The 26,411-nt window shown below is 39.7% G+C and overlaps 1 protein-coding gene across 1 annotated transcript in view; it reads left to right on the forward strand.

Moving 5' to 3' along the window:
- Positions 1-26,411, forward strand: part of OXCT1 (3-oxoacid CoA-transferase 1) — a 119,206-nt gene that overhangs the window by 56,690 nt on the left and 36,105 nt on the right. Inside the window, exons 10-13 of the mRNA XM_008155618.3 lie at positions 3,875-3,969; positions 6,484-6,532; positions 10,884-10,956; positions 11,567-11,642. Of these exons, the coding sequence (XP_008153840.2) occupies positions 3,875-3,969; positions 6,484-6,532; positions 10,884-10,956; positions 11,567-11,642 (293 nt within the window). The remainder of the gene's footprint in view (positions 1-3,874; positions 3,970-6,483; positions 6,533-10,883; positions 10,957-11,566; positions 11,643-26,411) is intronic.

Consider the following 26,411-nt stretch of genomic DNA (forward strand, 5'->3'; position numbering starts at 1 on the left):
CCAACTTTTTTTAAATTTTATTTTTCAATTACAGTTTACATTCAGTATTATTTTATATTAGTTTCAGGTGTACAACTAGTGGTTAGACAATCATATACTTTATAAAGTGTTTCCCTCTGATATTTCCAGTACCCACCTGGCACCATACAAAGTGATTCCAATATTATTGGCTATATTCCCTATGCTGTACTTCATATCCCCATGACTATTTTGTAACAACCAATTTGTACTTCTTGATCCCTTTGCCTTTTTCACTCAGCCCCCAGGCCCCTCCCAACTGCCACCATCACTGTGTTCTTTGTGTCTATGAGTCTGCTTTTATTTTGTTTGTTCATTTATTTTGTTCTTTCGATTCCACATATAAGTGAACTAGTAGCCCTGTGCACGAATCTGTGTGCCAGTAGCTTGCCAGTAGCTCGCTGCCGCCCTCCAGTAGCTCTCCGCCCACTGCCCCATCCTCCTGTAGCTCCCCCACCCCCTCTTATAGCTTGCTGCCCTGCCCGCTCCTGTAGCTCTCCACTGCCTGTGTGTAGCTCGCTGCCCCACCCTCCTGCTGATCTGTGATCTGGTTGTTATGCGGTCAGTCGTTACGCTTCACGGCGTAACAACCATTTGCATATTACATCTTTATTATATAGGATCATATGGTATTTGTCTTTGTCTATAAGACCCAGCTTCTTAACAGGCCCTTGTTTCCTCTGACAAAGGTACTTTATTCTGCTTTAAGTACTTTCTCTAATTTTTCTTTTTTTTTAAATGTATTTTAATTATTATGTGTCTGACATGAGCCTGTTTGAATTCTTCTTGCTTGGGGTTCTCTGTGCCTCCTGAACTTGTGTGACTTTTTCCTTTACCAGGTTAGGGGAGTTTTCTGCCATTATTTCTTCAAACACATTCTCTATTGCTTTCTCCCTTTCTGCCTCTTCTGGCACACCAGCTATTCTAATATTGTTACGTTTCACGTTGTCCCACAGCTCTCTTAAGCTGTCCTCCCGTTTTTTCATTATTTTTTCTTTTTGGTTCTCTGATTGATTTTTTTCAACCCTGTCTTCGATCCTCAGCTTCCCCTAATCTGCTGTGTATTCCTTCCAATGTGTTTTTTATTTGTGTTATGTCATTCTTTATTTCCGACTGTTCTTTTTTCATAGTTACTATATATTTTTTTCTTGCTGTTGAGCATCTTTACCATCATTACTCTGAACTCTTGTTTCAGATAAATTTCTTATGTTCGTTTCATTTATCTCTTCTGGACAATTTCCTTGTTTTTTCATTTGGGGTTGTTTCTTTGTCTCCTCATTTTGGCTGTCTGTTTGGATTTCTGATTATGTATTAGGTAGATCCTCTATATCTCTCAATCTCTAGTACAGGACAGTGTCAAGCACTGTTTCTGACTAGTTAGAACAGGCAAAGACTCAAAGCCTCCAGAGACCGCCTCTGCCTACAGACTGATAGGATGCCCCACCCAAGTAATCGTCCTCAGGAGTGGCAAGAGATTTTTTCAAAAGGTCAGGGCAGTTGCTTCTACCTGGAGGCTAATAGTTATTTTTAGTCTCTTAAGTGGCCTCAGGGCAAGGTGTTTTCCAATAGGGTGCATCAACTGTCTTCCCCCCAGGCAAGGCCTCCTATATAGCAAATGTCGGTGTGGGAAAGATGTCCTCTGCTGTGTGAGGGAATGACTCAGCCCAGGAAACTTTGGGTGTCTGCCTTCTGAGCTCTAACCCCCGAGTCCCCAATCCTGGCTTCTGCTTACACAGCTCCAGTCCACTCTGCCAGAGCACAAGGTGGGTGGCTCTGAAGAGGAAAATAAGACATTTTTTGGGGGGGTACACCAGCAGTCTGACTCTGTACCTAGTTAATTAGAATCCCTAATGCACATTCCTGTTAGCCTTTAGTCTAGTCACTGCCCCTTCCTTAATTATCTGGTCTTGCAAGACCTGTTTACCTAAATACATTTTACAGAGGCCATAAACCATGAACAATACACAACCCCTGGAAGGGGTTATCAGCACTGGCACCAGGCCTTTAGGTGTGGTCTCATGGCCCCCATCCCAACACACAGGGCTTTTTGCAAAGCCTGCAAAAGGTCCAGAAGTCTGATCCTTATTTGGGGGACAAAAAAACCAAAGGGTATAAAGAGAAAGCTTCCTCCATATTGGTTTGCTCAGGATTTGGAAACAGGCTCCCCTGAGTCACGGTACTAGTACATCTGGAAATAAATGGGTTTTTCCTGTATCTCTGAGTACTCCTGTGTGTGTATTTTCCGGTTGCCTGGTAAATTCTGTAACAGCTCCACAGGGAATTTTGTGCATTGGCTTTTTAAGAGGGCTCCTGACTTTTCAGCTGTCACTCCCTGGCAGACTGCAACCTGGCTGCTTTTCACAGGGAGATGTTATGTGGGTACCCTTCTCAGTTCTGGTACTCTCTGCTGGGGGGCCCAGCTTGGGGATTAGACCCCAGAGTTCTCAGTGGCAACCCCCCACAGCTGAGATATCTCTCCGGAATTTCACTTGCTTCCTGTGGGCACCCAGCCAGCCCTTTCGTGCCTCCGTGCCTCTTACCAGTTTCTATGCGGCCTCCACTTCCAGAACTCAGGTATCAGGGTTCTCTCCTGCGAGTCTTCCGTTGATTATTCAGGAAGTTTTTCTGTATTTTAGTTGTAATTCCAGTTTGTTCCTGGGGGCATGTCCGTGCAGCATCCACCTACTCTGCCGCCATTTTTAATCTTTTAAGTATTTTCTCAAAAAAGAGATAGGAAGAGATAATTAGTACAATGAGTGTTTGGATTTTGACTGCATTTAAATAACAGTGAGTGTTTGCCATTCTCGAGCAGTAGTGGACAGCATAGTCGGCAGTTCTGGGCAGCGTATCTTTTATCCCTCTTTTTAAAATTAAATTTATTGGGGTGACATTTTTTAATAAAATTAAATAGGTTTGAAGTGTACAAGTCTATAATACATCATCTGTATATTGCATTGTGTGTTTACCACCCAAAGTCCAATCTCCTTCCATCACCATATATTCAACCCTTTTACCCTTTACCACCCTCCCTCTCCTTCCCCTCCGGTAACCACAATACTGTTATCTGTGTCTATGAGTTTTTGTCTGCATATCGCTGATCTGTTCACACTGCTTGTATTGAGAGGCAATACTGAACCCACACCATCTGGGTACACATTAGGATTTACCCTATTTTGATGTCTAAGGAAGAAGATTCAACACCCTCAGTTACTCTTTGATGCCTTAACCCAGCTACTTTGTATATGGTCTCAATTGTTTTCACTGAAACTTATGCCCCCCTTCCCCGCCTTGTGTTTTAGGGAAGTCTCAGTCACCAGTGGATGTTATCTCAGTGACCCAAAGGAGATGAAACACTTTCATGCAGACATTTTGGTATTGTCAGAACATTTTTAAAATTTAGAAATGGTAGCCCTTCTTAAGAATGTTAAGTCATCCTTATTTTTAGTTGGAGTTTTGAAAAGTCAAAATTGCTTTTAAACAAAGGTCAAGCCATGTTTAATAATATATCGGTCACAAGTCATAATACGTCAGTCCAAATTTGCTGAGCGTGTCAATGCAAACAGAATGTCTTACAGTGAAAATGACCTCTTGGCTAGTCTTCTGAAGCCACTGCTTTGATATATTTATGGGAAAGCATATCAGTGTTATCGAAAAAGCTGTGATTAATTAGTGACTTTATTTATTTATTTTTTTAATTACAAAAGTGCCTAGAGGGTGATTCGAGAATGTGTTCAGTAATTACATTCAGAGCAAGTGCCTTTAAAGAAGGCTTCTCTTCGGGTTGATGTATGTGGAAGATTTATGGCATAAATCTCTCTACCTTTTCCACGTTCTACCTTAACATCTTCTTTTCCAGCTAATTTGGGCATAGGAATCCCACTTCTGGCCAGCAACTTTATCAGCCCAAATATGACTATCCATCTGCAGAGTGAAAATGGAATCCTGGGTTTGGTAAGATAGAAATTAAAGTTTTATTTATGCAGTCTTTTTTTCCCTTGCTCATCTTTTTTTTTTTAAATTTGTCTTTATTGGTGAAAGTATTACATATGTCCCCTTCCCCACCCCCCCCATTACCCCTCTAGCCTGCCCGCCCTGGCCTTCATCATTGTCTGTGTCCATGGGATATGCATATATGCATACAAGTTTTTTGGTTGATCTCTTCCTACCCACTCACCACCCCTGCTTTCCCTCTGAGATTCCACAGTCTGTTCCATGCTTCTATGTATTTATGCAGTCTTTTTTTTTTTAACTTCTTTTTTCTATATATTTTTATTGATTTCAGAGAGAAAGCGAGAGGGAGAGATAGAAACATCAATGATGGGAGAGAATCATAGATCAGCTGCCTCCTGCACAACCCCCACTGGGGATCGAGCCTGCAACCCGGGCATGTGCCCTTGACTGGAATCGAACCTGGGACTCTTCAGTCCACAGGCTGAAGCTCTGTCCACTGAGCCAAACCAGCCAGGGCTATTTAAGCAGTCTTGATGGAGAACTAGCTATTCCATGTAGTGAAATCTTCTAATAACTGAGAATTGTTAGCTTAAAGTTCCCAGACTTCCTTTTCTATTTGTTTATCATCACAATAAAATATTTAACTTTCCCATACAGTGGTGGTCATTGTGAGTTTGTAGTGTTATATTTGCTGCAGTAGATGTCGTTTCCTGACTATGCAAGTTTTTTCACTACTCCTCCTTCATCAGGTAATGGGTTTCCATCTCCCCTGGTGAGCAAAACATCAGAGGACTTCACGGTTTGCTCTTTAGTTAACTACTTTTAACTCTTGTGTGGCTGGACAAGAATGAAGGTTAACAAGTCTCTGTGAAATAAAATTCAGTGAGGCTCTGAGTGAAAACTGGAGAGTAAGGTTTCTATTTAGGGCAGGGACATTTTTTTGACAGTTGATTAATTAAAAAAGTTCTAGCAATTCTTCTCATCAATTTGTTTTAAGGTCCTGTTGTCCCAAAGGGTAGAATTTTCTTTTCCTCAGAATTAACCTTCCAGGTGAGCTCAATATTCTCAGAGAATTTGACCACTGTTTTTCCTCAATATTATAATGAAAAAAAGAAGCACATTTGCTTCCTGGATGACATTTTTAACTTAATTATTAACTATGGCAGAGATTATTTATAGTTTGCCAATTTATAATATTCCTAATCTTTATTGTTCCTCAGTGGATTATAACTGTTAATGCAATAAAAATTGTATATGTAAAAATGTATACCTGGTATTTATAATATAAATAATGATTATAAGCATAGAATCTATACTCCTTGATTGAGGCAATAATCATAACCATTTTCAAAGACGAAAATGATATGTGTTTGGATGAAATCAGATTCGTATTGAAGTCAAAGACTTAGGTCCTGGCTGGTTTGGCTCAGTTAGTGGAGTGTTGGCCCTTGGACTGAAGTTTTGCATGTTTGATTTTGGTCAAGGGCCCTTACCTAAGTTGCAGGCTCCATCCCCGGCCCTGGTCTGGGCACCTATGGGAGGCAACCAATCATTGTTTCTCTCTCTGTGTCTCTCCCCATCCCTTCCACGCTCTCTAAAATCAATGGAAAAATATCCTCTGGTGAAGCTTAACAAACAAACAAACAAACAAACAAAAAAGAAGACTTGTATTGTTTGGGTACCTGAGGGATTATCTAGAGTGACCAGTTCCCTCAGTTTGAAGATAAGGGAAACAAGTGTATGTGAATTACCCATGGTCAGTGTTTAAAAGGAAATTTACATAGGTCTAAACATTAGTTACCACTTCAATTTACTTAAAAAATAAAATTTTGGTTCCATAGAAAGTCTGTTAAAATTTTACAGCCAATATGTCCTCATTCTTGGTTCTATCTTATGCCTTTTTCTTTTCTCTTCTCTCCCTTTTTGATTAATATATGTTATGTTACAGAACTCCTTGCCCCATTCAAGTAGAAATATCTTATAAAAATGCATACAAAAAATTTTAAAAACTTACTGAGAAAAAGTGGGCAAAGGGAAAACAAAGGTAGCAAAACTCAGATGTTTTGAACAATAAGGTTAGGACCCCAAATTCAAGCTTTTGGCTTCTGCATACCAAAAAGCTGAAACTTGGCCTCTGTTGGTCTTTCTAGCCAAATAATGCAGCCATTTAGTTTAAATTTGCTATGAGGAAGGTTTATGAATAACATTGCTGCATAGTAGGCCGTGAATACTTTTTGTTTGATTGTCATATATTTCTAATAATTTAACATTACTTTCAAACTTTGATCATATTTAGAAAATATTTTTCATTTACCCAGTCATGATTATTAGTGTAAGAAAGACTAATCAATATGAGAAACACAGCCATGCAAATACCAGAATTATCTTTTGAAGATTCACCTCAAGTCTTTTGAAGACTTTTTAGAGACGTTATTTATATTACAGTATTAGTGTTCAGTTCAGTGAGAAAGTTCTGTTACTAATTGACGTTGACTTGTTTGTTTTATTTGACAGGGTCCATATCCATTCGAAAATGAAGTTGATGCAGATCTAATCAATGCAGGTAAACTCACTCATTACGAGTTTCCCAGTGTTTTCCTTGCTGTTGATTTAGTTCTATTCCAGATGCCAGTAAGGAGTTGAGTTTGCTTCTTTGTCTTAGAGAGTAGTCACTGTATTTTTCATTGAGGAGGGGAGATGAGCTTTCCAAGCCCCATCTTTGCCTGGCTTCTTGTCCGAGGACTGTTATTAGGGAGATTAAGCTCAAGGCAAAATTCTAGGTGGAGCTACATCCCATGGTGAGAGCTCTGGTGGTTTAATCGGTCAGGGTCCCGGCTATAAATGGGGGTATTGAGGAGCCTGAAGGGAAGGATTGTCGACAGGGGTGTGGACAGGATTAGGGAAACTAGGAAAGGATGGTAAGATACCACGGTACAGGGAGTTACTATTATTACCCCTACGTGGGCCTTAAGGGGCAGCTGTCAGAGAGGGTCAGTCACCTAACAGGAACTATGGCCTTTGGTATGAAGAATTAGGACTGCTTAAACAAAATTCTTGCTGAATATACATATATGTGAAAAACGGCAACAAAGGTTAGGAAACATAGCCAAGGACATCTCCCAGAAAGAACAAAAATACAGAGAAGGGAAGGAGCACAGCCAGGTCGAGGGTGAGGTGGGGTCTCCTCCTCTGGGTCTCCTGCTTGAGCCTCCCCTTGGGTAATCCCAGGTTGAAATAGGTCTGCACTCTCATGATGAGAAGAGTGTGGGTGTGGATCCATAGGGGCAAAAAGAAAAGATCTGGTGCATGGGGTTTCTGTTATAGGAGCCACTTCCTGTCCGCTAGTCCTCATCAGAGTCAGAGAGCATCCTTCAGAGGTTCAAGGGTGGTGCTGAAGAGTGTGTCTGCCACTAAGTATGACCCAGTGATATGAGTAATAAACAGAGTTTCTTTGAATTAGGGACTCTGGTCTTGTCACCTCCTTGTTCCCACACTCAGATGCTTTACCTCTTATTATTAGCTCTTTGTGCAACTAGAACCTAGAGTCCATGGATTAGCAACCTGAAGGAGGAAAGCAGGTTGGAGGCCCTGGCCAGCGTCACTGCCCATGCTGGAGGCACCACTGCCTCTGTGTTGGGGCCGATGATTACCCTTAGCATGGGACTGCCCACGAGAAGATAATTTTTATGCTATTCTTAGCCTGCTTGTCTTTACCCTTCTTTTACGCCGATTCACTCTATCCCTGAAAACGTATTATTCTTACTCCACATTCAAAAATAGTACGTGCCAATCTCAGAAGAGAAGGAAAATGAGCTGAGCTTGAAGGCCAGATGCCGAGAAGAATTGATGTTTGATTCTTAGAGAATTTTTGGAAGTAAAACAGCTTCTGGTTGAATAGTTGAATTAGTTAACATGACTCAACGCTGAAAGGCCCACTGTGATAAAGCAATGACATTTAGCCAAGGCTGTAATTTAATTGTGCTGTACCCTTTAGCAGTAGTTCATTGATCTGTGAAAATATTTGCTTCTTGGCTTAATTAATTTATGATGTTAGTGAGTTATTTGCAAAATGAATAACTCCATTTTCTAAATTTCAGGCTTGAGTTCATGGAACCCACTTTCCTTAGAAAAATAGTTACTCTTTTCTAATGACATTGTTGGATGGTAGGCGTTTCTGATTGAGTTTAAAAGTAGCTCCATCCTAACGAAGCCACCAGTTTTATATTTCAACTTCTGAAATGTCATGTAGAATCTGAAACTGCTTTGTAAAACAGTAATTCAGTGCTTTTGGGAAGCCAAGCTGCAAATCAGTTTAATAATATTCTAACTCTTTCATCAAAGTCCTCTTTGGGATTTATGATGCTTTAGATTTTGGAGCTATCCAAATTAGGGAGGAAAAGCTTTGAGCTAGAGAACCCAGAATATAAATTGTCAGTTTCCTCAACTCCTCAAATTTGAAAATTACCTGAGAGATCAGCCCATTGTTTGTGTTAATTTGAAAGGATTTTTATTTTTTTAAATACAAGTTCCTTGAGGGGCACTCAGCATGTAGCCCCACCAATGAGCTTCCCTCCGCCCTAAATACAAGTTCCTTGAAATGAATATAGAATTAAGTGTCTGGGTAAAATCAGTGCATGAAATTTTAAAATAATAATAGAGCTATTTGTAAGGATCCTTTTTTCTAAATAATAACCTCATAACTATGTAAAAACAAATCACCACTTCTATAGCACTATATAATTTACAGCGTGCTTTTTTACATGTATGATATAGTTTGAGCCTCAGGTGAAACCTCGTTATACAGATTGGGCAACTGAGCCCAGAAAAGTGAAGTGAGGTACTCAAGATCACATTGCTAGGGACTGGACACACACACAGTCTTCTAGTCTTGGCCTCTGGCCTCTACCTCCTATACACTGAGCCCTTTTTCTTTAAGGAATTGATTGTATTATTAGTTATAGTTCTTTCTTGACCCTATTTGATATTGCACTTGAAAAGCATGGATTCAACTGCAGAATATCTATTCGTTTAGCTATTGGATGTTTAAAAATGCTGAAAATTAACTTTGCTTCTGAAGAACGTAATTCGTAAGAGACCAGAATGTATTGGCAGGGGCCTGACAACTGCCTGCATGAGAGGTGGTGTCCGGGCTCTTTAATAAAACTGTGCTTCGTAAATCACACAGGGAGAGCTGAAGCTCCGCGTTGACCTCAGCGTTGCCTGAGAAGTGGTAAATGGCGCCTGGCTTGCACGTCAGCCAGTGGAAATTGCCATTGCGAAGTCCTTGTGATTTAACACAGACCAAAGGAACGGAGATGTTTATGTTCCCCTGCTTTACTGTCCTCCCACACAATCCTGCTTGCTCTCCACCTCACAGGGCTGGTGAGGAATGGAATTTGCTGGACATGAATTTGTGTCAGGATAAGGTTCAGTTGTATTTAGGCCTGTCCTGAAACCTGGGGCCCACATATGACCCACCATAAAAGTCATGCTTGGTCCTGTAGTAGTGATTCCTTGAGGGGCGACAGCATTGTTCGGGGAGAGGAGTGACAAGGCTAACGTTTATGGAGTCCTTTCTGTGTGCCAGGCACTAGGCTAAGGACATTGCATGCATCATCTCATTTCATCCCTCAACTCTTATGTGCTGTCTAAAAGCTCCTACTAACCACACTAGAGAGTATTTTCTAAAGCTTTTCAGCTTTATGGTACTTTGAAAGATGTGAAAATGTTTTCGTTGTTTAGCATCCAACTCCTTTGGGGGATAAATATTTCAGCATGATATAAATAATCTTCCTCTTTCTCCATATTTGAGCTCAGATGGAGAGGGATATAGATGGAGAAGTGAGCTTTCGGGCAAGACTTGAGAAGCTGGGTACAGCTGTGCTGCACAGCTGGGCATGGTCAGACCCCTCTGGTCCTGTTGTGTCCAGGAGCCTTTCTCTATTCCAATCTTGGAATAGCAACTTTCCTTTCCTTTCTTTTTCTCTGTCCTATTACACTGGGGGAATGCATGGCAGGGCATACAGTTGACCTACCTTTGGCAAAGGGCCTGTGAATACTATTCTGGTCGAGACCAGGAAATAGATCACAAGAAGAAAAGAGCTTAGATGTAAATCAGATGATAGTATTAGGTGAAGATCTTGCGCAGTTCTGAACCTCTATTATGAGATATAAGTTTTGAGAGCGGTCCTCTTGAGGATTACATTAAATACGTTGGCCAGTATTAGGATGTTATTCCCTAATTTCATCAAAGTCCTAGGGTTTTAATAGAAACTTTCAGGGTCAAGAGAGGAAAGATGAGAGGGAGAGGGAGATAGAGATTGAGATGGAAAGAGAAGATTCAGCCCTAATGTTAAAGAATCTTTCTAGATTATTCATTGTTGGTGTGTTTTTTTTTTTTAAATATCTGAGGTGCATCTCCTGTGGTATTCCCTTCAGAGATGCATTTCTTCATGGCTGTTCCACAATCTCTTTGCTCCAGTGACCACGGTAGCACTGGATTCTTTCCTCCTCAGTCCTGTTCACATATAGCACCGGCTGGTGAGGGGAGTGGGGCTGCTGGGGGGCCTGGAAGGGTATTGCATTGTCTGTAGATGTTGCATTGTCTGTAGAGAACTTCAGGACAATAATAAAATGAAAAAAAAATGGGTTTGCTCTTTATTATCACCATGCAAATGTGAACAGTGTTAGTGACAGAATGCTCCTCTCCACAGGGTGGGCAGTTTCCACTGTGTCCCCCACACCCCTAAATACCACTGCATTTTACCTCCATTCCTTCGGGAACAGAGAAAGAATAGACCCCTCTCTCCATCACAGTACTCTTAGAAATCTAATACCCTTTTTTTCCCTTTCTCGTGTGTGTGTGTGTGTGTGTGTGTGTGTGTGTGTGTGTGTGTGTGTGTGTGTGTGTTTAGGCAAGGAAACAGTTACTGTTCTTCCAGGAGCCTCTTACTTCTCCAGCGATGAGTCATTCGCGATGATTAGAGGGTATGTAATGACAGAGCCGCTCACGTTTCACAGTGTGGAACGAGCTGAGTCACTGGCTGAGCGTGTCAGCCAGCCTCTGAACATAGACACGTCTCCCCGCCAGAAAACCATCCTGGGCTTGTTCGGCTGCACAGAGATGTGAAATTATTCACATCGGATGTCGGGAATGGGAACAGCCAGCCTGCTGTTATTAAAAGAGCCCCCCAAATGGAACTTCTATCTGTGTGCCAGCTATCACGAAGCAAACATTTTTAAAAAGTTCTTTCTGAGGCCCCTGACATTTTCTACAAACTTTGTGTTTATTTCCTAGCTCATGTTTGCCTTCCAGTCAAACCACGTTCTCCCTCACTGGAGGCAACAAACTCACTGTATACGCCTGTATTAATTTGTCTTTTGGAAGCAATATGAGCTATAATTTTTAAAAAAGAACTCTTAGTGGTTCTTTCTCTACATCACCTTGAGCTGATGTATTTGGAAATCAGGTGTTGGGTGGGGAAAGCAATTGCATTTTGGGGAATACAGAGTTATTTATTTTAATTGCTGGCAATTTCCAGCGAAGGGACATGAAGCTTGTGAAGTTCGCCTGTTAATTCCTCTTTCTCTTTCTCAGGGGACATGTCAACCTGACCATGCTAGGAGCCATGCAGGTTTCCAAATATGGTGACCTGGCTAACTGGATGATCCCTGTAAGTGGACATTTTCCTTTTGAATTATGCTTGGGTCAGAATATATATATTGAAACATTAAGGAAAATCCTGTCAGATTGCCATGAGAGTACAAAATAATTATTTTAACAATAAAGAAATATTGTATCATGTTTTCTTATTTGAATCAAATTTTAATTAAGCAAACCCTGAGAAATATTCAGCTTTGCCAGTTTATTATGTAGCTGGGACTAAAAATAGGCAAGATCTGGGCCAAAGTAGAATTTTCCATAAAGAAAGAGGTAGGGAAGATTAAAAAATGGTATAATTATGTTCTATCATAAAAGTAAGAAATACAAATGTTTATCATAACTAACTCCTTATAACTAGAAAGAGCACTGAACAAGTTTATAAATTTTATATTAATCCTATTATTTTCTTATTCACAGTGAGTGATTAAAGTCCTCTCTTTTTAAAAAAATATATATATTTGTATTCATTTCAGAGAGGAAGGGAGAGGGAGAGAGATCGAAACATCAATAATGAGAGAGAATCATTGATTGGCTACCTTCTGCACGCCCCCTACTGAGGATTGAGCCTGCAACCCAGGCATATTCCCTTGACCAGAATTGAATCTGGGACCCTTCAGTCCACAGGCCGATGCTCTATCCACTGAGCCAAACCAGCTATGGCTAAAGTCCTCTCTTGATTGGTCACATGACCCCAGAAGTAATCAATCACATTGTCTTCTATTATGGAAAACAAAACCTGGGATGTTCCAACATGCTTGTGAAATGCAAATGGTTTTCATTTACTATTGACCTAAATGAGGGAAGAAACCTATCAGAATTCACTTTGGAGAAAGGACTGCAATGAGCCGATTTAGGAATGTGGATGGAAATCGCAGTGAGCGCAGGGACGGGATTATGAGCTCATCTGGTAGCTCTGGTTACTCTTCTGAGATGTACTATGTTTAAGGATTCCTGTGTGTTTCTCTGTAGCACTGGTTAAAAAGAATTGGGTTTAGGAATTGAGGCTCGTGTTCTATGATTTGAGAGTTTTTGGAAATCTCTTAGATTTTAGTGATTATAATGTGTAACTAGGTTTGTGAACCAGTGTATTCAAGAATGGTCAGAATCCATATTTACAATGTAAGGGAATATATGATTGACCCCTTAATAATAGAAACCCTTAGCTAATTATTGATTATATTATTGTTTGCCTTTAAAAATGTTTGTCTTTCTGTATCAGCCTTGGTCACGAGGCTTTTGAAGGCTTCAACGAATCAGAGAGGGCCTCTTGAGCACTGTGCAGGGATGATGGGCAGTTTATGGAAATCAGAATGTATTTCTATTTTCAAATTTTAGAAAAAGGCCAGATGGGTAGTAGAAGGAACATAGAAAAGTATCCCCTGGGTATTAGCCCTGATGTGCCAGTAATGAAGGTGTGACATTGCACACGGCACTTAAGCTCTTTGGGTTGAATCCTCATCTATAAACTGAGGGTTTGAGACTAGATAATTTCAGGGGTCCCGTCTGGCTCTCATTGCTTAGCAGCTAAGAGCAAGGGCCTGGCAGTGAGACAGACCTGTGTTAAAATCCTTCTTTTGTCACTTGCTAGCTGTGTAACTTGAAGCAGTTGCCTATGTCTCCTCATCTATAATATAGGAATGATATAGTAATAGTACCTACTTTATAGGACTGTATAAAGGAATACATGACATAATACCTACAAAGTACATATAGAGTTTGAACATAGTACATACTAAATAAGTGCTAAATGTATTTGATAAATTTATTGGTACTATTGGGGATCCCTGGCAGAGCAGGGAAAAGCATCGATTACTGTGAACAGAAGCAATAGAGTTTTAAATCTATTTTGTTGAACTGTTAATGAGTTTTGAAATAATTTTGCTTCAATCCTGGGTATGGGGCAGAAAGGACACTATACTTAATACATTTTTGTCTTCAGGGAACTTGGGCATCTTCAGAAAGTCGATTCATTTATATTGTGGTGTAGCAGGCAGCTCCCACAGTGACAGTGTGCATTATGTAGGTGTCATTTGTAGAAACGATTTTACAACGTGTATCCCGATTTTACATATCCTTCTGGGATTCCTGTGAATGATTAAAACACCAGTGTGTCTTCCTTTATCATTTTCTTAATAAAATCTTGCACTAATGAGTTTCCAAAGAACTGGACCTAGTCGGGTGGCAATCAGGAACTGGAGTTCTGAAGGAATGCTGAGAAAAATTCAACATAAAAAGCATCCTTGTGTCAGGTCTACTTTTTTGGTAATGGAAGTAGGTAGTGTCATTTCTCCTTTTCTTTCTGAGAACTTTTATGAGTTTATTTGAGCCAAACTGATGACATGCCGGGAAGCAAGATCTCAAATGTTCCCTGTAGTGTCATTTCTGATGAGCACTTCTTTTGTTCTTTTAGTAGCTGATAATTATTTCTTGGTTTCTTTATATGTGATGCACAGTGTGTATATACTTAATTCTTTTGGATGCAAGATAGCTTAAGAATCCAAGACCATGGCCTTTAGTTTGGAAGAAATCTAATTTGAATTTCAGCTCTACCCCTTACAAATGATACAATCTGGAGTATATAGGATTCGGATTCGGATTTTTTATTAGGATAAGTGAGAAAAAAATGAAAAGTGCACACTTAAAGTGTTCCATAAATAATGGCTATTGCTTTCATCTTCTTTAGTGCTCTATTGCTTAATGTTAAAGAGGGAACATTTGCCTTAAAATACATTGATATAACAGGACTATACTTTACGGTAACTAGTACAACACACTCATCCTAAATTCATGTTCAAGTACCCAAAATTAAACTCTTTGAGGACAGATTTCCTGCTCTGAATTGGTTATGAATGAGGTACAGTTTAGCCTCCTTACTCAGTTTCAGTGAGCAATCTATTTGCCCCAAAGATTTACTAGTATGTTGATTTATAAAATGTAGATATATTTTTATTGCAAGATCTGGCAGTCAAGCATCTGCAAAGTTCAGCTTTATTATATCATTTTTCATTTACTTTTATCTTCTTACTGGGTTTAATAATCTGTCAGTGGTTGCAAAGCCTTGAGTTTTTCTGCATCGTGGCATGCCCATTAATCACTGCATGTCAGATGCATTAAGTTTTAAGGCAGGCAAGTGGTGTTGGATGCTCTTTGTCTTATTCTTTAATAGCTTCTTAGTATGCAGCATTGGTCCCGTGTACACAGATTTTTTAAAAATTCTGCCCTGAGTGTCTGAAGAGAGAAAATTGAACAAACAGCAAGTTGGCTCCTTCCAGTTCCCTGATTATCATGTTGATGGTAAAACCCAGGCAAGTTACGAAAATGTAGAAAGACGTGCACTCGTAGAATCTATATTCAGACCGGCTCTGGCTTTCCTAATGTCTATTTTTGAAAAACAGCTGCCATGGATTATTGACTTGTGAAGGGAAGCAGATGCGTGTGATCAGCTCTGGGAACTGGTTATTGAAAGAATGCAGCTGTGGCCCATGGGACAGGGCTGCTGTATATGAACCATGCAACAGCCAAGGGCCTGCTCCTTCTACGTGGAGAGCTGAAATGAGGGATTTGTAAGGCGGAGAAGAATAGGATGTTTTGGTGTTTGTTTTTTTCCTTACATTTTTTCAAAAGAATAAAAATGAATGTCATACTCATGTATGCTACATGTATGAGTGCACAAAATTGATTTGGTCTTCTAGATATGATGTCTGTTTTAAAGAAGCTAGCTTTTTTGTCTTCCTTACTTATATAATTAAAGGGTTTGTGTCCAAGATTCAATCTAGGGGTTTTGTTGCATCAATTGTAGTATAAATATTAAATCTGCAGATATAGATATAGGAATATAAAGATTTTGGGATAAAGATATAAACATATACATATATATGTTTATATCTTTATATGTTTATGTATATATGGTTTTAACATTATGATACCCGTTCATTTGGTACTAATTCTGAGGAAAGTACAAACTATGGGTAAGGGAAAAGGACAGTTAGAGAATATGTATTTGTCAGTATGATGCTTTTATAATTATTCAGTGGCGCTTTTTGCTGTATCAGTGTACTGTAGGGGAAAGTGCACAGAACTTTGGAATTAGGCCTGTGCTTAAATGCTGGTTCTGTCACTTACTGGTGGTGTGTGACAGAACCAGCATTTTTTCATTTAGTATTTCATTTTAGTATACGCATTTATAAAATGATAATACTTAACTCATATGCCTGTTCTGTAGGTTAGTTTGTTCGTTCAACAGATATTAGGCACATATCAAAGGCCATGCACTGGTTGAAGATGCAGCAGGTAACAAAATGGATAAAATTCTCCACATTTATGAAGCTAATATTCTAGTGGGGATCAGCAAATAAGGCCCGTGTACCAAATCTAGCTCCATTGCCCATTTTTGTAAATAAAGTTTTATTGAAATACAGCCACTTTACATATTACCCATAGTTGTTTTTGTGCTGCAACAGCAGAGTTGAGTAGTTGCAATGGAAACCATATGACCTGCAAAACCTAAAATAGTTACCATTTAGCTCTTTACAGAAAAGTTTGCCCATTTCTGCCATAGATCATTGATTTGAAACCTTTATATTCTAATGCAACTTAGTAATGCTGTAAGTTTCTCTGTTAGCACGTATTAGTGACATCCCACCAATTTTTATATGTTGTGTTTTCATGTTCATTCTCTTCCAAATATGTCTAAGTTCCCTTATGAGGTTTTTTATGACCTATTTGTTATTTAGAAGTATGTCATTAAATTTCCAAATATTTGGTGATTTTTCCAAAAAAAAAACCAAAACACCTCTGTGTTTAAAGAGCAGGCAGTGTGCCTTCCTCCTCTGGAGGGTCCCTTAATCCTCTTCCCTTTTCTTCTGGAGACCCTGCTTTGGGCTCTTAGCAGCTACTGTTTCTTATCAACAATGTTCCAGCGCTGCTATCTTTGGTCACTTTAAGAGACAGCAGTAATGGTGACTTTTCTTTGTGTTAGTGGATGTCTCAAGAGACCAGCTGTTAACAAGCGTGTGTGTGATCGTGTTTTCCGTATCCAATATGTTGAACAAGCTCCACGTGGGATGAAATCAAAACACAGCTATTTTTATCTTGTGTGGTGCCTTTAACTTTATGCAGTGAGGGAAGCTTTCCCTCTGCGTGGCATTTCAGCTCATTCTTGGATAATCAACTGTCACCGGGTCACTTTAATTCACAAACTCAGTCTTGATTCAAGAACTAAAGGGTGCAGTCCAAGGTAGTGAACCTGCCGTAATAAGCATTCCAGAGCAGTGCGTGTCCTCTCACTCACACTCCCCAGCCCTGGTCAGGGCAGGCTGCCCATGTTAGCGGAAGGTTGTATGGAGTTCTTTTGCTTTTTCTCTTCATTCACTGCCTCCCCCAACTCACTGTTTAGCACCCACCAGAGACAGAATTCAGGAGAATAGGAAGGGGAAGACACAGGACAGGAAAGTTCTCACATGGCTGGACAGTGGTCATGGTATAAGCTGGCTCCAGGGTCCTTTCAGATGATGCTGGTCAAGCTGGGAGTTAGAAAGGTGCTGTTTGGACCATGTGCATGTTCTGCGTTTTATCATTTTTTAAGCTCTCAGATTCTAAAGTCTCCACTGCCTAATCAGGTATAATTTACATCATTTCATGTGTGGAGTATTTTAAGCATTTTATTTATCCTTTTTTTAAAAAAAATAATAATTGACCAGCAGGAGAGTTCATGTCCTCTACTAGAATTTTTATATAATTAACTTTCAATGCTTCTTAAATGGAAAATGGTGAAACGTAACTGTAGAAACAAGGGAATCATTGCAAAGGAGGATGCTGAATTGAGGTTAAAAAAAGATTAAAATTAAGATCAGAAAGAAACAATAGCAAATCCATTAGCAAGTCAGCTCACTCTGCCTAGGTTCCCACAAATGTTAATATTTTAGGTAGCAAAGGGAAATGAGACAGTGAAATAGACTTTTTTTGTGTGAGGAATATCTTAGTTCTCAGCAATCTTAAAGAGCTTTGTCTTTTGATTGCTGTCTCAGTCTGTTTTTGCTCTGAAGGGAGGGAAATATTTTCCTCCTTGCTGTGTTTCGTATGATGTGTTTGTGACCGACTGCTTAGCTCTACGAACTTGATCCACTGGAACTCAGATGTATCCAAACCCGAGACTGAAAGGAAGGTGACCTACACACCTGATTGACTCCCAGGCATGGCGCTCCATGCTCCCAGCACGCATGCTCTCCATCTCCTCCTCGCTGTCAGAACAGACGAACAGACTTCTATGCATAGAATGGGCAATTGGTCATTTTTTAAAAAGCAAGCAACCAGTCAATCAATTTCTTTATTTTCTCTTCCCTCCTTTCCCGTCATTCTTTCTCTTCTCTCCTCCTTTACAGAGAGAATGAGCACTGACTGCATTTGATGTTTTCAGTAACTATCCCTTTGGCTAATGATGTGTTTGTATGACAATAGCAGCCCCTTCTCATTAAAAGGAGGGGAGGAAACATTAAAAATGATAGATGAGGTCTCCTAGAAATCCATTATTAGCAATTTCACAAATAATGGTGCTGCTGATATGACTTAGCAGGGAATGAGGCCAAAGCACCAACGACAGTGTGACCCTGCAGCTAAAGGCTAATGAATCTTGAAGACCCAATCTTATTAAATGATGAAATCTGGCATTTCCAGTTGATGAAATCTTTACTTCTTACTTTACTCCTTTGGTTTAGAGATAGTTTTTATTGATTGCTTTTAGAGAGAGATGAACAGAGCGGGGAGGGAGAGAGGAGAAGCAACATCAATTTGTTCTTTCACTTATTTATGAATTCATTGGTTTATTCTTGTATGTGCCCTGACTAGGGATTGCACCCACAACCTTGGCATATCGGGCCAACGCTCTAACCAACTAAACTACCTGGCCAGGGCTAGAGATAAATTTTTTTTTAAGATCCTGGAGATTTTTTATTTAATTCTATGTCTTTTAAAATAGTGCAATCATATAACTTGTTGTCTAAACCAAATCATTTTGAGAACATGAAAGGGTGCCAATAATTATTACACCATGATGACAGATATACATCTAAATTCTAATAGAGAGACAGTTTGTATAGCCAATTTACTTATAATCCCAAAATCATATCACTATCAATAAGACTTGTTTCTTTTATTATAAAGAATCCCACACAGACATTTTTTTTTTTATCAAGGGGTATCTAGTTCTTATTAGAAAAACTGGAATAACAAACATTTGAATGAGATGTCCCAAATTCAATATATATTGGAGGATTAGGCAAATTCAATATTTCTTATTTCTTCCTATCCAAGATCAATTCTATTTTAAAATTCATAGAATAAATCATAAAGTTCTATATGTATTATGTATTTTTCTATGCTAAGCACTGTGCTGTGAATTTCTCATCAATTATTATTATTTTAAATTATTGTTTAAAGTATTACATGTGTCTCCTTTTCCCCCCATTGACCTCTCCCCAGCTGGTCCCACCCCCCAGCACATGCCCTCACCCTCCTACTGTCTGTGTCCATAGGTTATGCTTATATGCATGCATACAAGGCCTTTGGTTGATTTCTTACCTCTCCCCGCTCCCTTCCCTCTGAGGTTGGATGCTCTGTTCAATGCTTCTATGTCTCTGGATCTATTTTTTTGTTCATCAGTTTATGTTGTTCATTATATTTCACAAATGAGTGAGATCATGTTATATTTTTCTTTTTCTGACTGGCTTATTTCACTTAGCATAATGCTCTCCAGTTTCATCCATGCTGTTGCAAATGGTAACAGCAGCATAGTATTCCATTGTGTAGATGTACCGCAGTTTTTTAATCCACACATCTGCTAATGGGCACTTAGGCTGTTTCCAAATCTTAGCTATGGTGAATTGTGCTGCTATGAACATAGAGGTACATATATCCTTTCTGATTGGTGTTTCTAATTTCTTGGGATATGTTCCTAGAAGTGGGATTACTGGTTCAAATGGGAGTTCCATTTTTAATTTTTTGAGGAAACTCCATACTGTTTTCCACAGTGGCTGCACCAGTCTGCATTCTCCCCAGCAGTGCAAGAGGGTTCCTTTTTCTCTGTATCCTCGTCAGCACTAGTCATTTGTTGATTTGTTGATGATAGCCATTCTGACAAGTGTGAGATGGTACCTCATTGTCGTTTTGATTTGCATCTCTAGGATGATTAGTGACTTAGAGCATGTTTTCATATGTCTCTTGGCTTTCTGTATGTCCTCTTTCAAAAAGTGTCTATTTAGGTCCTTTGTCCATTTGTGATTGGATTGTTTATCTTCCTTTGTTAAGATGTTTGAGTTCCCTATAAATTTTGGAGATTAAACTCTTATCGGATATAATATTGACAAATATGTTCTCCCATGCAGTGGGCTTTCTTATTGTTTTGTTGATGGTTTCTTTTGCTGTGCAGAAGCTTTTTATTTTGATGTAGTCCCATTTGTTTATTTTCTCCTTAGTTTCCATTGTCTTAGGAGCTGTATCGGTAAAGATATTGCCATGACATATGTCTGATGTTTTGCTGCCTATGGATTCTTCTAAGATTTTTATGGTTTCTGTCTTATGTTCTAAGTCCTTTATCCATTTTGAGTTTATTTTTGTGTATGGTGTAAGTTGGTGTTCTAAGTGAAACTAGAACTTTTTTGCATGTATCTGTCCAGTTTTCCCAACACCATTTATTGAAGAGACTGCCTTGACTCCATTGTATGCTCTTGCCTCCTTTGTCAAATATTAATTGAGCATAATGGCTTGTTGATTTCTGGGTTCTTTGTTTTGTTCCATTGGTCTATATGTCTGTTTTTGTTGGCACAAAAAAATTGCCAATACCAGGCAATTATGAGAACAATAACATTGTAATATAGCTTGATATCTGTTACTGCGATCCCTCCAACTTTGTTCTTCTTTCTCAGGATTGCTGCGGTTATTTGTGGTCTTTTTTTATTCCATATGAATTTTTGGAGAGTTTGTTCTAGGTCTGTGAAATATGCCGTTGGTATTTTAATGGGGATTGCATTGAATCTATAGATTGCTTTGGGTAGTATGAACATTTTAATGATGTGGATTCTACCAATCCATGAACATGGTATATTCTTTCATTTGTTTATGTCTTCATCTATCTCTTTTTTCAACATCCTGTAGTTTTCCGAGTATAGAGATAATTTTTGATTGTTACTTTTATTGACAAAATAGCTTTACTAGGGAAAATTTTAAATATATATAGATCTAGAAACTTTGGATTACTGAGCCTCTGGTAATCCAAAGGTTTCAAAATGCAAATAGTTATTTTTATGGACGGCGACCTTCTAAAAGTCAACCCTGAGATGAAAATCACATTATTCAAGTTACACTTAAAAGTGTGTTTTACTTCTTGTTAAAGGTTGGGAAACCATAAAATCTGTCACACATTCTTTCCTCATAGGACACTGAATCAAAAAGGAAATCATACCTGAAATTACAAATTACTTAGGAATTAATGAAAATGAGAACTTTATTTCAAAGCTTGTGGCATACAAGTAAAATGATACTCAGAAGAAATAGAAAGCCCTAAATGCTTGCATTATTTGCAGAATCCATGCATGCATTGCACTTCTGGCTTATTTGCATTCCTTTCCAGTGGAATGCATATGGGTGGCCAAGTTGAAGGACCTCCAGCACTTGGTTATGTTAGCACTGGGATGCGTAAGACCCTCAGAACAGTGCTAGATCAGCTCACCGATATTATTAAGAACCCAGTAGAGCATATGGCTTCCATTTGGGATCATATTATATGGCAACATATGTCTTTAGACCCTAGAGTCATATTGATAAGTTCAAATTCTGAGAGGTATATGGAATTGAGCTGAGCAAACATCAGTTTTCCATCTCTCATCTTATCCTCTTTCCCGACCATCGCTATCTAAGTAGAATGACAGGAAAGATCACCAGAATTTTACACTGAGTTTCCTTTCTCCTTTTCTCCCCTCCTCAGCCAGTATAGTGGACTTTTTCTAAGTAAAGGCAGCCCTCACCCCTCCCCCACCATTGATTTTTAGAGAGAGTAGAAGGGAGGTAGGGAGAGGAAGAGAAGGAGAGTGAGAGAGGGAGGGAAACATTGATGTGAGAGAGACACATTGATTGGTTGCCTCCTTAAAAGTGCTCTGACTAGGGACAGTGATCGAACGGCAACCCAGGTATGTGCTCTTGATGAGGAATTGAACCTGCAACCCACTCTGTACTCGGGTCGACACTCTAACCACTGAGCAACATCAGCCAGGGGTAAGGCAGATATAATTTTTTTTTCCTTGATTGTACCCAATAAATTCACCATTGCCCATTTTATCATGTGGTAACTCAAGTAGATTTTTGGAGTATTTGAAATACTACATATAGAGAGAATTATTAGAAAGTAAGATATTACTTTTTCAGATTATCAAAATTTAGCTAAGTGCCAATTTCTCAGTATAATTTTGGATGGAAAACAAGATTACTCACCTTGTTACAATTGTGAATAAAAACAATAAATCTGTTTTGCGTGAAGATCTAATACAGATCCCTTCAGGAGAGGCTCCTACACTTTAATTCAAGTACAAAAGATTTGATGTATTTTAGCCACTCATCTTTTTTGCATATTTCTGAGTTATAGTTTAGACTAAAACATTTATGGTACAGGATAAGGGAATTTCTGATTGGGCAGCTGTTTCTGTGATTTGGGTATTATCTCTGCTTTTGGAACTACCATCTCTTGGTAGAGATCATGTATTTATTATCCTATCTAATAAAATAATAATATGCAAATTAACCATCACTCCGCTATACCCATAAGCCATGCCCACAAGCCACACCCACCAGCCAATCAGGAGCGAATATGCAAATAAACCCAACCTAAATGGCTACAGCCACAGAGACCAGGAGGGAGGCTTGGGTTTCCCAGGCAATGGAGGAAGCCAAGTTTTCCGCACACCCTGGCCTGCCCAGGCCTCCGCTTAAGGCTACAAAGTTTCAATTATAGAAGATACATAAACCCCAACAGAAATGGCTGCTGCCACGAAGCAAGCAGAAGGCTTGGCTCTGCTCCAGGCTACAAAGTTTCAATTGTAGAAGATAAATAAACCCCAGATACCAGAGCGTCCGCTTGGGTCGCCAGGGGGCGTGGCCAGCCTGCAAACCACCACAGGCCCCTTGCCCAGGCCGCCCCACGCCCCAAGGAAACCCCCACCCTGATCTGGGACACCCTCCAGAGCAAACCAGCTGGCTCCCACCCATGCACCAGGCCTCTATCCTATTTAATAAAAGAGTAATATGCAGATTGACCATCACTCCAACACATAAGATTGCTGCCCCCATGTGGTCAAAGATCCTACCCCATGTGGACACAAGATGGCCACCACAAGATGGCCAGCAGGGGAGGGGAGTTGGGAGGGACCAGGCTGGCAGAGGAGGGAAGTTAGGGGTGACAGGGCCTGCAGGGAAGGGCAGTTGGGGGGGACCCAGGCCTGCAGTGGAGAGCAGTTGGGGGGGACCAGGCCTGCAGGGGAGGGCAGTTAGGGGTGACCAGGACTGCAGGGGACAGCAGTTAGGGGTGACCAGGCCTGCAGAGGATGGCAGTTAGGGGCAAACAGGCTGGCAGGGGAGCAGTTAGGAATCAACCAGGATGGCAGGGGAGTGGTTAGGGGGTAATCAGGCTGGCAAGCAGAAGAGGTTAGGGGCAATCAGGAAGGCAGGCAGGTGAGCAGTTGGGAGCCAGCAGTCCTGGATTGTGAGAGGGATCCTAGATTGGAAAGGGTGCAGGCTGGGCTGAGGGACACCCCCCGCCCCGTGCACGAATTTCATGCACCAGGCCTCTAGTAAAATAATAAAGGGCCAAAAATGTATATTAGACTGGAGACAAATAAGCATATTATCTAAATAATCAGACCCTGAAAACCTAATCTATAAATAATATAGAAATAGCTTCCTCAAAAAAAACAATTTTTTTCTTATTGCCAGAATTTCATATACAATAAACTTATTACTCTGGCATGTAGAAGCTTTATCAGCTAACATATTTCTGTCCTGAATGTAACTTCTGCTCATAATCATATCGTTTTTAGGAAATTTAATTTTCTTACATCATGGCTTCAGGTTGGTGAAAGATGCATGGTTTGTTGATAAGCACATTTGGAAAATTTTGTAATTTTAGGCCTAGAGGATCTGACTGCATTTTTAGAAGTTGTCTAGACTGAAGCTACAGAAGACATCTGTAGGCTTACTGTTTGTCTCCCAACTAAATTAGCACCATCCAGCAGATCAGGAGCAATAATAAAGAAAAATGCTGCAATAAGTTCAACATAATGGACATTTTAAAATAGGAAGCATCTTCTTTGGGGATTCAATTACCTCTTTCTGGATACTAGGAACAGACTGCCTCCAATTGTTTTTCTGACTTGTTTTAGAACTTCAGGTAATATGCTTAGCTTTTCCTTATATTTTCTTTTTCTCTTTTCTTTCTTTCTTTCTTTCTTTCTTTCTTTCTTTCTTTCTTTCTTTCTTTCTTTCTTTCTTTCTTTTTTAAATAAAGGAAAGCTTGTTATATCTACTTGCTCTCTGCAAGTAAGGTAGTATTTACCAGGTTTGTTCACTATAAAGTTACTATTTCCTTTCCCTACCTTATTCTTTAGAAGTAAGTCAATAGATTTAGCCCACCCTCAAAAGTGTCTTATAGGAGGGATATTATTATCTGAAGTTCATGTAAGGAGAAGATTCATCTGGCATTTATTCATTTAATCATTTCTTTAGCAGTATGGACTCATGTATATTTTATACTTTTAATTATAATCCAAAACCATGTTAATTTATTTTTGTGCTCAAATTGTTCCAGCTGTAGCTATTGGGAGCTCTCTCAATTTGGTTCCTGTTCACTTCTATTAAAAATTTTTTTTTGTTGAGTGTTTCTTATTTTGTTATTAAAAGATGCTTGTGTTATATTTTTCCTGCCCCTAGAATCAGTTATTTCTGCAAGGAGCCCTGTTTTCTTTTATTTAAGGATAGTATTTGAAACCTTGAGTGTTAGGTCTGCTTGTTGCTACGTATATGTCATTACATGTAGGCCTGCTCGGTGGACAGAGCTAAGTACTGTGTGCATACATACTAACCCACACCTATTCTGGTTTTTTAAAAATGAATTTTCAGTTAGTTTACATACAATATTATATTAGTTTCAGGTATATAACACAATGAGCATTTATATAACTTATGAAGTGATCACCCCAATAACTCTAGTACCCATCTGACACCATACACAGTTTTTACATTATCATTGACTATATTCCCTCTGCTGTACTTTATATCCCATGCCATTCAGTTTTGCATAATAAAAGTCAACAACTTCCTGGTTTAGATCTGCTCACGGAGGTTAGGGAAAACAGTAATTCCTTGCTGAATAGCTTTGCCTCAAGGTGATTATCAAGATAATCCTTTCCTTCTAAATATTAGGCCTACAAATGGCACTCTTGGGAATAAAAGTAGCTCATTTTTAGTGTTTGCCATGCTTGAGTGTCAAGAGAATGTGGGCGCAGCCATGTCTGCCACAGGGTGTTGTTAGAGAGATAGGAACACATCCATTCACTGCAGCTATTGATCCTCGCCTGCGTAGGTATCAAGGTTAAATGTACCTTAACTTGGGCTCCATATGAAGTGGACCTGGAATTATGAAGTTTGTTTACTTAGACATTTATTTTTAATACTGTTTTTCATGCATGTAACGTCCATCTCTGGTGTTATAGCCGCTACATAAAGTTATTGAGAACTTTAAGTTCAGAAACTTAAATGGTCACTTACAAAGTTTAGGGAGTTAGGACACTGGCAAATCAAGAAATGAATTAAAGTTTTATGTTTCTCTATAATTCTGCCTCTTCTGATCTTTGTCTTTTACTTCAAAAGAATATCTTTCTTTTTCTTTTTCATTCTATCCTCAGTATTTTGATTTTTACGTGACCAAGATCTTCACTTTAAGGTTTTTTAGCTTGTTACTTTTCATGTTTATTCCCAACACTAGAGGCCCAGTGCATGAAAATTTGTGCACTCAGGGGGGTCCCTCAGCGTGGCCTGCGCCCTCTCACAGTCTGCGAGACCTTGGGGGATGTCTGACTGATGGCTTAGCGTGGGGAGTGGGCCTAAGCTGCAGTCTGGCCTCCCTCTGCAGGAGGTGCCAGTGGGCCAATTGGGGGCCGGCTCCACCCCCCACCCCCTGATTGCCCCTCCGTCGCCGCCAGTCGCTGCCACACCCCGATTGCTGTCCCTCCCTCTGCCCACTGGCACCTGCCTTGGATGGCCTGGCACCACCCACTCGCCGGTCCCCCCACCCCCTCCCGGCCAACCAGTTGTTATGCTGTTTGGTTGATTTGCATATTTTGCATATTAGGCTTTTATTATATAGGATGGCTGTTTTTTTTGTTTTGTTTTGTTTTGTTTTTGCCATTCAAGAGCTTGCTCTGGTGGTACTGACTTGAAAAGATAAGAAGAAAGAAATTAATGTTCTCAATTTTCCTTTTGTGTATCTTTCAAAAATATTATCTTTATGGCAAATTCTCTGAAATAATTATTCTAACCCCGTGGTCGGTAAACTGCGGCTCTCGAGCCACATGTGGCTCTTTGGCCCTTGAGTGTGCCTCTTCCACAAAATACCACGGCCTGGGCGAGTCTATTTTGAAGAAGTTTAAGTTTAAAATATTTGGCTCTCAAAAGAAATTTCAATCGTTGTACTGTTGATATTTGGCTCTGTTGACTAATGAGTTTGCCGACCACTGTTCTAACC

The sequence above is a fragment of the Eptesicus fuscus genome, chromosome 4 (genome assembly GCF_027574615.1).
Source record: "Eptesicus fuscus isolate TK198812 chromosome 4, DD_ASM_mEF_20220401, whole genome shotgun sequence".
Classification (NCBI taxonomy): Eukaryota; Metazoa; Chordata; class Mammalia; order Chiroptera; family Vespertilionidae; genus Eptesicus; species Eptesicus fuscus.